The sequence below is a fragment of the Molothrus ater genome, chromosome 20 (genome assembly GCF_012460135.2).
Source record: "Molothrus ater isolate BHLD 08-10-18 breed brown headed cowbird chromosome 20, BPBGC_Mater_1.1, whole genome shotgun sequence".
Lineage (NCBI taxonomy): Eukaryota > Metazoa > Chordata > Aves > Passeriformes > Icteridae > Molothrus > Molothrus ater.
The window spans coordinates 7,058,675-7,073,748 of NC_050497.2; the positions used below are offsets into that span (position 1 = coordinate 7,058,675).

The 15,074-nt window shown below is 45.0% G+C and overlaps 1 protein-coding gene across 9 annotated transcripts in view; it reads left to right on the plus strand.

Annotated features, from left to right (window-relative positions):
* The window catches only part of PRRC2B (proline rich coiled-coil 2B), a 46,638-nt gene extending 31,741 nt beyond the window's left edge, over window positions 1-14,897 (plus strand). For 6 of the 9 annotated variants that reach the window (XM_036394042.2, XM_036394047.2, XM_036394049.2 and 3 more), the window contains exons 20-32: window positions 303-382; window positions 1,088-1,279; window positions 1,419-1,613; window positions 2,040-2,126; window positions 3,029-3,133; window positions 3,706-3,898; window positions 5,105-5,202; window positions 5,820-5,947; window positions 6,562-6,799; window positions 8,194-8,370; window positions 9,044-9,135; window positions 9,656-9,776; window positions 10,169-14,897. In XM_036394042.2, coding sequence (XP_036249935.1) covers window positions 303-382; window positions 1,088-1,279; window positions 1,419-1,613; window positions 2,040-2,126; window positions 3,029-3,133; window positions 3,706-3,898; window positions 5,105-5,202; window positions 5,820-5,947; window positions 6,562-6,799; window positions 8,194-8,370; window positions 9,044-9,135; window positions 9,656-9,776; window positions 10,169-10,309 — 1,847 coding nt within the window. In that variant the 3' untranslated portion in view covers window positions 10,310-14,897. The remainder of the gene's footprint in view (window positions 1-302; window positions 383-1,087; window positions 1,280-1,418; window positions 1,614-2,039; window positions 2,127-3,028; window positions 3,134-3,705; window positions 3,899-5,104; window positions 5,203-5,819; window positions 5,948-6,561; window positions 6,800-8,193; window positions 8,371-9,043; window positions 9,136-9,655; window positions 9,777-10,168) is intronic. The other 3 variants (XM_036394050.2, XM_036394051.2, XM_036394048.2) reach the window with 2 other exon arrangements.
* The last annotated feature ends 177 nt before the right edge of the window (window positions 14,898-15,074 follow it).

Below are 15,074 nucleotides of genomic sequence, written 5' to 3' on the forward strand. Positions count from 1 at the left end.
ATTTTGCTTTCCTACATTTTCTCATCTCTAGCCTTGAGTGGTTAGCGCCTCCCTTGTTTCTCTCTGACCTTTCTCTTGTTATGTTCCCTAAGAAATCTCCTCCCTGTTCTCTACTCTCGCTCCTCATACCCTGTGTTCTCTGCTGCATCATGTCTCAGATGTCTGGGCAACACTTAATGTTCTGAGGTGGTGAAAATACCCTTTCTCATGTCTAGAAATGGAAGGTGGATGGTGTAATGTGTACAGGGTGTGCTCATAGCTGTGTTTCAAGCAGCTGAACCCTGCCCTCCATTCTCTTCCAGCACTTTCTGTTCAGTCTCCTGGCAGCGATTCCTGGAGCAAGCCTGTAAATACCTTTAATGGTACTGAGTCCAGCACCGAGGTAAGTGCCTCCTAAGGTGCCCTTCAAGGTATTGTGTGTATAAAGTATTAATGCAGGTGGCTTTTATGCTTCTCATTGCTCCATCTGTGCTTAGTGACTCTCAGCTCTGCTTGTGCCATTTTAAACCGTCTCTTTGCAGTTTTAATTTGAGCTTGACGCTGTTCAAATCTTGACCTAAAGAGCCAAGCCAGCACTGCTTGGTGTTGTGTATGGGTATAAATCTGGAGTAACTGTGTGATAGAGCTATTCCAGGGTTATGCTCATCACTGGGTGCACACTGTGGTCGAGGAGGGTGGAATCCCTTAGGTCCTGTTTGTGCCTTGTGCCTGTGAGCAGTGTATAGCTGTAGCCTTAATGCAGAGAGGGCAGAGGATTTCCTGAAGGCTTCATCTCTGGAGACCAAGAGTTCAAATTTGGTTTGGGTCCCATGTGAAGCGAGTTTGGCAGTCTCAGCCTAGCTGTTCTGTGGGACACATTTCCTTCCTCTGAAGCCATGGTCTGGTTGGTGCATCAGTTCACCTGTCTCAGGGCTGTGTAGAGCTGAAGGAGCAGCCAAGGCGTGCTGCAGGTCAGGCCCAACTCCTTTGCAGTTAACCAGGATGGCGATTTGAAAAAGGGACGTGGTCTTGCTGTTTTCTGGGATGTTTTTCCTCGGTGATGCTGGGTCGGAGTCCGGGGCTTTAACACATTTCGTGCTTTGCATAGCAGGGATTTAAAGGCAGCCAGGGGGATAGTGGCATTGACTTGAGCGCGGAGTCTCGGGAATCCTCCGCGACCTCCTCTCAGCGCAGTTCTCCATATGGCACCCTCAAACCAGAGGAGATGAATGGGGCTGGCCTGGTGGACTCAAAGCCTGACTGCCAGAAGGAGCAAGTGCAGAAGCAAACTGATAAAAAGGTAATCTGGATTCGCAGCCAAGCCAGAGCACAGAGTGAGAGACGTTGTGAAGTGGTTGTGTTGTTCTTGATAGCATTTTTAAGGCTTGAGGTTGGGTTATTCGGTCTTTGTGTCTCAGCCTCTCTGCTTTCCTGTTAAGGATTCAGATCAAGGCTCAGGACAGAACAAGGAACACAAGCCCGGACCAATCGGCAACGAACGCTCCCTGAAAAACAGAAAGGGTTCGGAGGGAACGGAACGGCTGGAAGGGAATATTCCCCCTGTTAATGGGGTGGAAATTCACGTGGATTCTGTACTTCCTGTGCCACCCATTGAATTTGGAGTAAATCCTAAAGTGAGGATTGAATTTAATTTTATCTTCTTGGTGGTTTGATCTTGTTGAGGCATGAAAAGTAGTTTGAGGCAGAAGGATTATTTAGAGGAAGCTTCTAGCTGTAGGTTTGCCTTAGATTTCCTTACTGACACAAACCAGGTACACAGGATGTTCTGGCAAACATTTAGTGTCCACTTGGAAATACTGTCCCAGGGACCAGCTGGGGTGGTAACAGAGGTGAGGGAGAAAATCATGGCCAAGCTTTTGTCTGCCTCTGGGGGTTGCCTGCTGCTGAGTGCTGAGAAGTGTTTTCTGTTTGCAGCAAGGCTTACTGGAGATCAATCTTAAGTTTGTAGTGTCATAATTCAGGCTAGAGTCATTAACCATGAAAAACAGAGGGGTGGCCCATGGATCTGGATTTGAATTTTTTGTGTTTTGCTTTTTCAGGACTCTGACTTCAGTTTGCCACCTGGTTCTGCCTCTGGCACTGCAGCTAACCCTGTCACCAAATTGCAGGATGCCTTGGCCAGTAATGTAAGTACTTTTTTCTTTTGGCATTGATTCATTGGAGATACTCCTTAGGTAAATGTCAGATGCTTCCAAAGAGAGGAAGCATGTCTGCATCATATTTCATGCTTAGTCAGCACATATCACTGAAATCTAAAATGGAAATCTCATGATACTATGGTAAAATGAGTGTCACAAACACAGAGGTCATTATCATTGTGACCTATGTAAAGCCATCTCTGAGATGGCCAGTGTCTTCCCCTAAGACACACAAGTGTTGGACATGGCCATGATGCAGATGATGACATGTTTAGACCCAGACTGCCCAACTTCCTCAGAAGGTTTCACCTGTCACAGCAAGGCAGAGAACTGTGACGTGGTGGTCAGGCCTTTTTGGAGGTTTCCCAGCTTATTCCAGCCCTCTGGGGATTTCATTATTTTCTGTGAAAGAGTGAGCACACTGAAAGCTCAGCTGTAGACAGCAATGTGAGACACACACAAAGCTGCTTTTGAAATGTCTTCAAGTTTGTAGGCTGTCTGCTTTTGATTTTGGAGACTTGTCTTATAGGGTGTTTCTTTTCAGAAACAGGTTTTGTCTGAAACTTAGGTAGTTTCTAAGACTGGTACAGCAAGGAGAACTCTTCTGCAAATGGAAGTTTTTGGATCAAACTGATGGTTAAATGGAAGCTGATAAAGTTCAGCATAGAGGGGTGTCTTTGCACATAACCAAAGCCTCTTTATTGCAAGAGCAGAATAGACCCCAGTTGAACGTGGTACTTGGCTCGTGCAGTACCCTTGGGGACTGAATTTTTTGATGTGCACTTACTGGAGCTGCCCAGCTGAAGCTCTGTCAGCCTTGGTGGCTCATACTGTTCTCCTAAGAGTTCACAAAAATCACAAATATTCACCTTTTATGACTCTCCCCTCAGGCAGGGTTAACACAGTCCATTCCCATCCTGCGAAGGGATCATCACCTCCAGCGCTGCATCGGCCTGAACCCCATGTCCTTCCCCACTGCTGACCTGACTCTTAAGGTAAGGAAGATGAAGGTGTCTGGATACCATGTCTCTGTGGGGAGATCTTTCCCAGAGTATTTTGTTAGGTATTGCTAAACTTTAATTAGCTTTTGTGAAAGTTGTGCATATGTGCTGTTCAGCATGAGTGCAGGGGTGTGTGTTTGAAGTCCTGAATGCAGGAAGTCCTTGCCAATTGTAGAACCGAGTGCAACAGAGCTTTCCTATTTCTGTACTGGGCAAGGTGGCTGCTCAGGGATCCTGGGAAGCCTGGTGGTGTAAAGAGAGGGAAAAAGCAAACAAAACCCACCCAAATGTACAAACAAGAACAACAAAACCAAATAAACCAAACCAAAACCCTCCTCCATCCCAAACCTGAGAAGCTCAGCAAATACCAAGGGATTTGAGTATTTGTGAAGGGTTCTTGTCCATTAGAAATTGTTGTAGAATCCCCTGACCTCAGACCTGTCAGCTTTCCACTATGCCTAGAGTGCAGGGAATTTGAGCTCACAGGACACAGATGAGCAACTGTAGGCTTTGGTAATGTCCTCCCCATTTGAACTGTCTGTAGTTATTGTTCTTTGTTTCCATAGATGGAGTCTGCTCGTAAAGCTTGGGAAAACTCTCCGAGTTTACCAGAACAGAACTCCCCAGGAGGTGCAGGCTCAGGCATCCAGCCTCCTTCCAGTGTTGGAGCTTCCAACGGTGTCAGCTACAGCTCTTTTGGTGGAGTTTCTATGCCTCCCATGCCTGTGGCATCTGTAGCACCTTCTGCATCTATTCCAGGTACCTGCAAACTGCAGCAACCTTTGCATTGTCTGGTTGTTATCTGGGAGCCATCCTCTGGTTCTCCTAGATGAGAGCATGGTGAGAAGAGCTTCTGTGTAGAGTAACTGGCTGGCTGGTGTTTGACAGATCCTTAACAACCCAGGCAAGGCAGAAAGAGGGACTGTCTCCCCATTTAAAGAATGTGACTGGTGAAAGCTTAATACAAAGACAGCTTTCCCTGTGTAGTGACAAGTGTCTGATGTCTCAATAGATCTTGCTTACCCTTTACTGTGTGCCCAGTAGAATAGAAGCAAAGAGACCTCTGGCTGAGAGGCTTCAACGCTCCCAATATCATTATCAGCCATTCCTCTGCTTGTTTTGCCTTTGAAGCCAGAGGTTCTGAGCACCTTTTGCTTTTAGCAAAACAGCAACTGGCTTACAGCTCACAGAACTCTGGGAGAGGGCAAGGTGTTGCTGCCTTTTAGTTAAAGGAAAATCTTAACTCAGTCATGTTAGTGTGTGTAATTAGGGAGAGTATCTTAGAAAGAGGAAATGTGCTGGGATTCTCTCCATGGGATGACTCCTGAGTCCCAAAGGGCTTCTCATGTATGCCCTGTTTTTCTCCTGTCTCAGTTCAGGAACAGAGTGAAATGTGTAGTGACTCTGTTGTTAGCTTCCACTTGGTAAACAGATTGTTCCAAGTCAGGTGATTTCCTTCCTCACCCACCCTAATCTTGCTCCTTAATCCTGTGGTTCATATCTGCACAAAAGCACAGGAGTGGCACAGCAGTTACTAATTGGTGCCACCCTTGGGATGAATATGGCTTTTAGATCTCATGTGTCAAGGCATTAAATGCTGTGTTGGCTCTTTCTGTCTGTCAGAGCTGCAAAGATGAGATGATTGCAGAGCAGATTTCTGGCATTTAGTTCAGAGTACAGGTTACCAACTTCTGAGCTGCTAGTGTCTGATTCTTTTGTGGAGGTGGGAAACCTGGGTTTACATTTAGCCTCTGACAGGAAGGTATGATTAATTCTCAGCAATCCTGCTACTGCTGATGTTGGTTTGTGGATTTAGGAGCTTTACAGACACTTCTGAATGGGTACTACGTTTGTGTTAACTTGCTGAGAGGTGGGAAATAGTCTTGACCTGCAAATCTCTGCAGTCTGCTGTGCCTGTATCTCCCCTGTACCTTGAATTTACAGCCTGCCTTTTGTGATGTGCAGGTAACCATATTCCACCCCTGTATCTGGATGGCCACGTGTTTGCGAGTCAGCCCCGCCTGGTCCCTCAGACGATACCTCAGCAGCAGAGCTACCAGCAGGTAAGGGAGCAGTACAGCTTGCAGGTGGTTCTTCAGGGATTCTTCATGGTGGAACTTAAGAAACAAAGAGTAATTTTTCACTTTCACAGTCCAAAGGAGATTAGGTGTGGCTCCCTTTAGGTTCCTTGAATGCTGCTTCCCAGTGGGTGTCAGAGGTTAGTGAAACTGAAGGGAGGGAATTGAGGAGTTCTTCCCCTTCTCTACCAGTGCCCTTGGACTGGTTTTAACTGAAGTAGATGCTGAGGCCTGAGTGAAATGAAGTGACTTTTGGTGAATTCCCCAGCCAGTCAATAATAAGGGGTAACTTTACTAGTAAATAGGATGTTGATAGGGCTGGGGAGAGCCTCTTTCAAGGTAGAGTAGAGGCAGGTGAGAGCTGGGATTGTCACTGCCTGCTCTGTGTGAGGAGCATGTTGGTTCCCTCGTGTCCATCAAATGCCTCTTGCAGGGTGCCTGGGCAGTGTGTTCCCAGTGTGTGCTGCTGTTCTGGGGTAAAGGCCCAGTGTAGGTAATTGTCACTGCAGATGGACTCATGCAGGAAACTGATGGGTTTCTAACAGCCCTGGAGAGTTTCTGGCTCCTATTGTACCTCTCAGTTATATTATTTTCTTCTGCAGGCTGCTGCTGCTCAACAGATTCCCATTTCCCTACACACATCCTTACAGGCCCAAGCTCAGCTTGGACTGAGGGGTGGTCTGCCTGTTTCCCAGTCCCAGGAGATGTACAGCTCCATACAGCCCTTCAGGTAACTGCTGCCTGTTTTCCTTTCCTTGTGGCTTGCTCTCTTATGTTCCTGGTGTTGTCTGTGTACATTGGTCAGATACCCCACACTCATCTCCCCTTTCTCCTTTGTTCAAATGCTGTTTCCTTTCCCTAATAACAGTGCCAGTGTAGGGAGCATGAGACTGAAAAATCTGAATTAGTAGTTAGTGCTTCAAAAGCCTAAACACTGAGGTTTAAAAAAAACAATCCTTCTTAGTTGCTAGAGCTGTTGGAATCTTTAACTTCTGATTTTTTCCTGCTTTGCAAAACTGCTGCAGACTTTAGGTAACCTGAATCCTGCCTTAACTGCTAATGCACAGGTTGTTTTGTGGGATATTGAAACATTAATATTAGATACTATGCAATGTTACTCTGTTGAATATTCTGGCAACACAAGGACGTGGTTGTAAAAGCTTATGAGTGGAAGTAAAAAATCCTGGTAACTAAAATGGAAAGTGGCATCACTGCTTATTTCTAAGCTGTCAGTTTAGTTGTCTGACAACTGATGGCAGGCCAGATATGGTTTGGCAGGGTGTGCTTGTACAGTCTCCAAAGGTTTTTTGTGCATCATGACTGAAGCATGTTTTTTTCCTGCAGGTCTCAGGTGTACATGCACCCCAGTCTGTCCCAGCCCAGCACCATGGTCCTGACAGGAGGCACTGCTCTGAAGCCTCCATATTCCGCCTTCCCAGGCATGCAGCCCTTGGAGGTGGTGAAAACCCAGTCTGGGTCCCCCTATCAGCCCATGAACGGAAGCCAGGCACTGGTTTATGAGGGGCAAATAAACCAGGCTGGTATGGGAGCCTCCCAGATGATGGACTCTCAGCTCACACAGGTTAGGAGCAGGACTGGCGAGCCACTCCTTTGGTCCAGGCTAATTCACAGCCACATGTTTCTGAGGATGGGTTGTAACATGTCTGTCTGAACTAAACTCTTTGTAAAGAGGCGGAAGATTTCCCCGAGACACTGTTCTGTGAACCATGGTTTCACATATGCAGCACCTTATTTAATGAGATGGTTGCTCATACCTTGTCTGTCCCTGCTGAGACGTCATTTTGTCACTTGGAAGTCAGACCTTCCAGTGCTGCATGCATAGGAGGCCATGATGCAATGGTTGTCCTAAAAGCACCTCTTCTGAGAGCCAAATCCCAGTCATCTCTCCCAGCACCTCAGCTTCCAGGGCAACTAGGAACTTGTATTAAAGGCTCATCCGTCTTCTCAGTTCATTTGTCGTCCAAGTCTTATTTACAGCTTCAGCTGATCTGTTTGGCAGAATCCTAACAGGAATTTCAATGTGTGAAAATGTTTTAATAAAGCATGGTTCACATAAAAACATTGAATTCTACTGTGACCATAGCTGTGTTTGTGGGCATGTGCTCTGATTCTCTGGAGAAATTTGATAATTTTATTAAACTCATCTTACGTTTATCTTGTGCAACTTGTTAAGGTTTATTTTTTGTTTCAGAGGGATTTTTATGTTGTGACTGATGTAAAGAGTTAATCCTGAAAGTAACTTAGGTGAGGAAAATACAGAGAACACTGGCAAACGAAATATTTGAAGAAATGCTTTATCCATCATGAGCGAGTAACTTGGTTTCTTTTGCCAGCCTTAGATTGGTTTTATTTATTTATTCTAAAGTGTTGATAGACCCTCCCAAATCCAGCAATTGTGAGAAAAATCAGAGGGAACAGGAGGTTCCTCAGCCCTGAGCTACAGTATTTTTTTGTAATTGCTCTTAATTGTGTCCATCATTGGTTTGAAGCTCACTGTGAAACATGGAACTGAGGTCCCCATCGCTTTCTCTGAAGGTCCAGTCCTCAGAATGTTTTGGTGTAAGAGTGTAGGAGATTTTCAAAGGTGAAAACAAAGCACCTGACACTGCACTGACACTGCCATTGTGTGAAGGGAAAACAGACCCATGAAGTGACCATGAGGAAGACTGGAGAACTGGGCTGTAGGAATGGAGAACAGCCCCCATCCACGGGCAGTTAGGTTAACTTGATGGCATGTTAAGAACCCAGCTGATAAAGAGTGTTGGCAGCACTGCCAGAACATCCATTTCAGTGTGAAAGTCCCTCTGTTACAGTCATTTGCGTTTATTCCGTGCCAGACCGCGCTGTTTGGGAGCTTCCTTTTGGCAAGGCTGTGCTTTCAGGGTATTGGGAGGCAGCATGTCAAACACGAGACTGTTACTGCCTTTAAGGTAACTACATGTCCTTGTCACACAGCTGACAATGCCTGTGCCTGGCTCCCAGCTGCCTCTGCCCCGCTACGGCTCTGGCCAGCAGCCCCTGCTTCTGCCACAGTCCATCCAGCTTCCCCAGGGGCAAAACCTGCCTGTAGGAGCTCCCCGAAGAATCCTCCCTCCTGGATCCCAGCCTTCTGTTCTTGCTGCCAGCAGGGAGGTAAGGATTAACTCCTGGTGCTGCTCATGGCATTCAGTAACCCCTCCTGCGTTGAAGTTTGACTCCTTGCTTTTTAAAGGGGAGAATGGCTTGTTTGGGATCCTTAAATATCCAAGCCAAGGATTGCTGTTAAAATGAAGGAACCCTTTTCCCCTCATCTCCAAAGTGCAAGCCAGCAGTTTTCAGGTTTTGCTGCTGGTCATCATTCTGTTTCCAGGGAGCCACATCCTGCCTTGATCCAGTTTGGAGTCTCCAGTTTTATTACATGTTTACACAGGTTTTCCCAGAGTGCTTGAGGGGTGGTGAGCTCCAGACACAGTTGGAATACTGCCCAGATATTTCACTCTGTTGTGAAGCTTGTCCATTTGAGTAGGTATATTAATGTCATGTCTGGTTTGATGGATTCATATCATAAGTTTGTCTTACTATAGGGGAGAGAGAGCACAGCAGTTAACTTCCAGGTTCTGTATTTGCTTGTGCTGCTGGCTTGGTGCTTTAATACAAACAGATTATTTCACTTACAAGCCTCACTTTCTTCACCTGAAAAATACTTATTCTTTTAAATGGGCATGATGGGGAGAAGGGCAAACATTTGGCTTAAGTTTTGATATGAAGTAATGAGCGATTTGTGAATGCAAAGATGATACTCTCTCTCACTCATTTTCCTCTGTAGTCCTCCCAGATGGAAATGAAAGGGTTTCATTTCTCCGATGGTAAACAGAGCATGTCCTCCGGAGGGTCAGTCCCGTCCCCACACACGTACAGGTGAGACCTCCACACAGCTCGGGCTCCTTAGGATGGGAGAGAAACATGGTGCACCCATCATCCCTGCACGAGATCACCTGGCTTTTCATGTCTAGATGTGCTCACTTCAGTCCAAGTACTTGTGTCTAAATGCATGGTCATGGCTTTCATTCTGGGTGTGGGCCAGTGTGTGTACCTGACCTGGTGCTTTGTGGGAAGTGCATGAAGTTACTTGTTCACTGAATCTCAAACACACGTTGGAGTTGGTGTGTGCTTTTGTTCCTTGTGAAGGTGGGAAACCTGAGGATCATTGAATAAATGTTTTTGGTCCTGAAGATGGGAGTGCTCGTGTCTAGACACATCAGGTCATCGAGGCTTTTGCAAGACTAAATTATTGTTTTTTCTCCTAACTGACCCGTGTGTTGTCATTTGGAACTGTGGAGCTCACTGATCTGCACAGCACAGGCTCGTGCCCTGTCTATTGCTGCTTTGCTGTCTTTTTTTTCTTTCACACATGAATAAGGCTCTCATTCCATTGTAGAATTTACTCCATGAATGTTGTCGACTCTTCGATTTCCAGGCCTAGCTCTGCCAGCCCCAGTGGGAAGCCGTCGGGACCAGCAGTGAGCATGGGCTCTGTGCAGGGACACTATGTACAGCAGGTAGTGTACCCGAGTTCTTTGTACAGCCCAAAAATACCTGCTCTCCTACACTGTTGTGCCTGTGCCTTGGGCTGCAGAGGAGAGGCAGAAAGGCCTATGTAACTGAAGCTCCATGTGGGAGTTGGTGTTTTCCCCTGGGTAGGTGAGTGTTTTACTGAGTCCAGGAGTAATTCTGTGTGATTTGAAAGTCAGGAGAGATAGTTCCACTAAGTTCTACTGTGGAATTATTATAAGTTACTTGCATTGCCAAATATATGAGACACTGAGATCCTTAAATATGAGGTGTTACAGGAGCAAATTCAATGTCCTGCATGAATGATGGTCACAGTTTGCTTGTTCTGCCTGCCTAGAGGTGTCTGTCCTAGCTAATGCTTTGGTTTTTGTGTCAAAAGGCAAAGCAGCGGGTGGATGATAACAAAGCCAGTCTGGGAGCAGTGAAGCTGCAGGAAACAGCCTCCACAAACCAGATGAAGCCAGTGCGCACAGGAGCGATCAAACCTCAGGCAGTCAAAGTGGAGGAGAGCAAGGCCTAGGAGCACCTCTGATGCCCAGCTGGTCCTGCTGCCTGAGAGGCACCACAGCTTAGACTGGACCCCACTGGATCTCCTGAAAATCTCACCAGATCTATCCCCACCCCACACTGACTGACTACAGCAACATCATTCAAGCCCCTCTCCCAACAAAGCAGTTTGAAACAGTGGATATGACATTGACCTGCTTGCTTTAAAACAAACCAATCATGTGACTTTTAAGTGGCTTTAGCCATTTTTTTTTTATTTTTCCCCCTCCCCATGCCCCATCCACAGGTAGCTGTGATTGCTCACTTGGCAAAGCCCATCCTTCTCCTTCCCTACTTCTGTCTCAGCAGAGTGGCAACTGGGGGAGAGGGGTTTAGTTTGAGGTTTTTCATTTTAAAGGCAGCTGAGGTTTTTACAAAAAAGCTGTATCTTTGTTTATAGCAGAACTTTTATATGTTCTCTCATTCCCCCCCTTCTTTCTGCTTTCCTCATTCCTTTCAGAAAAGAATTCCCTTCAGCTAAAATGGTGTTCTGACAAAACTCTGCTTAGTTTTGTATCTGGTTCTGTGCTATGTTGAGAGTTTGAGTTTGTTTGGGTGTATTTTCCCAGATGATTTAGCCTTTCAGACTATTTGATTAAAAAAAACCAGGACAGATATGACATTTGTTAATTTTTCAGTATTTTTGTTTTAAGCTAGAGGCAGTGCTTGCAGTAGGAGGCGATGTGTACTAAAGATATGTAGTACATCAGTGCATAAATCCTGAAACACAGCTTTGGGGTGCTCTGTGCACAACAAAATTTAGCATTTTCATTTTAAGGAAAAAAACTCAAACCACCAGATTTCTGTTGCAAGCTCATACAGATCTAGGTGTTTCAATTTTTCCTTTTTGTGGGTTTCGGATTTTTTTAGTGACTGCAAAACACGCGCCAAAATGTAAATCATAGATTTACAAAGTGTAACATTTGTTAGGAAGAAAAAAAGTTCTCACAGCACATGGGTCAGAAGAGTTGGCTAGAGCCAACGGGTCTGTATGGACTACTTTTTGTAGTTGTGATGCTCTCTCATGCTCCCTGCCTTGGCTGCTCGAATTCTTTGTGTCTCCTGAGACTTGTCCTATATTGTGTTCATCCCTCGGGGCTGCTCTCCTAAGCTTTACTCTTTTCCCTGAGTCTTGCTTTCTATTCCTCTATTCCATGGCCTTTTGTAAAATTTGCATAGAGATACATTGGTAAGGGAGCCCCTCTGCAAGGCACACTTGGAACCTCCTGTTTTGGGTTGGAAGCACGTGGTTACAGAGGCAGATTGGAATCATCCTTCTCCTCTCCTTCCCCAGGTGAACAGCAAAGGGTTCTTTACTCTGATGCAGTTGCATATAGTGTGTGTACAGCATCGTCACCTCACCACTCCTCTCCAGTATTTGATGATCTACACAAGGAAGATCCCAGTGGGAGAGGTTGGGTTTTATTTCTTTGGCTGTTTGGTTTTGGTTTATGTGAGTGAATGTGTGTGTGTGTGTGCGTGTGTGTGTATGTAGATTTTTTTAGGACGGACCTAAAAGTTCCTGAAAGGACTTGGAGTCCTTCACCTGATGGTAGTCTATAGCAAAAACTACTTTCAGCTAACTTGGTTTGTGTTGTTTAGCTCTTTCAAAATGTAAAGTAGGCTGGTCACTCTGAAGTGAGGGACAGAACCATTTTTGGAGATGGTGGCTTGCTCACGGGCTGTGCATCAGCCTCTGCTGGGTGGCAGAAAGTCATTTGGTGGTGGTTCCAAAGAAGATTATTTTGAACAAAGAATGTATTGGGGAAGGGATCTGAAAGGTGTTCTTGTTTCTTTGTTTGCTTTTTTTTTCCCCCCTCCCTCTCCCCTTTCTGGAAAAAGATCCTTTGTAACTTTGTAAGGATGCATTTGAAGTTTTAAGCTAGGCATAAATATGATTTTTATACAGTAGCTTTAAAGAGCTTAGAAACCTAAACTAACTTAGGCATAGTAATGTCCCCTCTCCATAGGTGTCCCCATGGAACATGGCAGAGAACCCGAAGGGAAAGGGATAGGATGGTACTTTAAGAAAAAATAAGAGCTCTTTTTTTCTTAGGTTTTATGGATTTTAATTTCAGAGCAGAGTGTGCCAGCATCTCTCTAGCATCCTCCTTAAAGTACAGGGTTTGAGATTTAGTGACAAATATTTCCCCAACCTTCAGACATCTCCCAGATCTGCATCCTCATCTGCTAGTCCTGCTCCCAGTGTTTTCCAAAGATTGCACCTCCAGTAAGTCATCCCACCCTTGTTTCTGTTTTCTCCCTTGAAGTACCATTAACAGCAGAATTGTCTGTTTGGGATTTTTTTTATTATCCTTCTGCCCAGCTGGCCCTAGCTAATAAGAGCCCAGAATCTAACTAATGGCTAAAGAGACTTACCTGAGCCCTTCTCATCTCTTCCCTACTCTAGACACACTACTTCAGCTTTACAAAAACACTAACCTCCTTCCTCCCACCTGTGTGACTTCAAAATGGTCAAACGTGTTGGAGAAACTGGGTTATTGCAATCCAAGTTACTGCAGTCCCTCTGGTGTACATGCCATCAGAACTACAAAACTTCCTGTTGAAAAAGGTCACCCTTCTTTCTCTTTTAATCACTCCATTCCTTCCCCCAACAGAATAAAACACTAGAATTTATTTATACGTATTTGATGTTGTAGGTCTAGGTGAAAAAGTAATTGTTTCACTGCTCTATTTATATATTATGTCTGAATTATTCTGTGCAGGAAAGGCCAAGAAATGCATGTGAGCTTCATTCCATTTCTCAACTTTGTGTGACTGTCAGCTGCAGTTGGCAAGACTCTCTCACTTAGTGGAGTTTTGTGTGATGGAAAGCAGTTTTAGAGCCCAAATTTCTACAGTGCAATATCCTTCTCTGGCATATATTTTTGCTTGTTTGTTTGTTTGTTTGTTTAAAGCTAGTCCAAGGTTAGTGCAGTTTGTGGTGCTCTGGAGTCAAAAGGAAAAGCCTCTGATCCTCAAAGGAGCAGAAAAGTCAAGGGAGCTGGAATAGTGATAAAAATCCAGCGTGGAGAGGAGGATGGAGATGCACAGAACAGATCACTACAGTTACAGAGGGTCCTTCTGCCTGCTGTCGGCACTGTTGAAGGGTTGATTTATTGCTGATTTATTCCTTTGTGAGTTGCTTTTGCTTTGACTGGAAGTCAATTGCAGTCTCCTTCTGCTGGGAAAGGTGCAGGGTGCAGTGGGAGGGAAAGGTGGAGCCCATCTTTGCAGCAGCAAGCAGGAATGTTGAGAGGCCGAGTGCTGCTCTTGTTCAGCAGAGGGTCTGAAGCACCTGTGTGATCAGTTCCCTGCCACGGCCAGCGGCTCCAGTCAGTGCTGCTGCCCTCACCCCTTCTGCTCTTAGCTCTTCATTTAAAAACAAATCAACATTGAAGTCTGGGAATTAAAAAAAAAAAAAAAAAAGATGGTGAATAAAAAGGCACTCCAGTATATTTTAAAAGACAAGCAGCACAGTCACCAGTGACACAGGTCTTGCTGTTGATGTCCCATAGCTTGCTCCTGGCTGTGTCAGCACCTCTGGATGTGTTTGCTGCCCCTTGCACTCCCATGTGTGGTGTTCATGCAGAGCCACTCACTCCATCCACACCTTCCTTGCAGGAATGCTACAAAGCACAAGCTGCCCTGTGGTTCCTGTGTATTTAGAGTTAGGTATTCAAGTGAGATGAGTGTTTTTGCTGTCTCTCGCCTCTTGGCTACACCAGTCACGTTGCAGCCAGCACCCCTGCATGCCAGGACCTCCTTCTGTTGCATTTTCTTAACCCTCCCTTTTCCTCCAGGCTGGTTAAGCACATGTTAATTCCTTGTAGCACTGGTTATTTTTTATTCAGCAACTCAGTTTCTTCATAAGAAAGTTGCATTTGTGAATAAAATTTCATTTATGGCAGCCACCAGTGTGCTTAGTTATGGCACATGGACAGAAAAGGTGCATTTTGCTGAAAAAAGAGACAGTAGAGTCCAGCTATTTTTGTTGTTTATTTTAATCCAAAGACCACCAGGTTTTCCAGTGGCCATAGACACTCCCTTGGGTTTAGTGGCTTGTTCTGGCTGCTCCAGATGTCCTTGACTGTCCCCAGGAATCACAGCTGCAGCAGTGAGGCGCTCACCCTTTAGCATGTCTTAGGCATTGTCCTTAGCTGGAATCCTCCCTCTGGTTCTGTAGAAATTGCATTTGTTGTTTCTCAAGGGGATACTGTCCTCCTTAAAGCTTTTAACTTCATGACCTGTATAGTAAATTTTTTTTGGCCTTTCCTCTCTTTGTCTTTTCATGTAGACCAGATATTTGAAAGGGCAGACGATGGATAATTGTGTAACGTGCAACCTGTTTATATTTTTTGGAAACTTTAACTCGGACCGGAATTCGAATCACGGAATCACCAGGCCAGTTGCGGCACACTCTTTATTGCCCTTCTCCTCGTTTCAGTACCTATTGTTTCTCCTTTCAAATATGTGATTGTATTAGCTCTTTCCATATGAAAGAATTCTCCTTATTTAAATAAAAAAAATAAAAAAATAAAGCAGATTATGCTTTTCTCAAATTCCCCAGTCCCTTGTCTGGTTATTTTAGTTAATAATAATTTTAAAAAAAACGAATCCGACAAAACACAAACAAAGCAACCCCCCCCCCCAAAAAAAAAAAACTTTAAAAAGAACAAACAAACAAAACAAACAAAAGAAAAACCAAACCCAAACAAAAGAAACAAACTAAACACACA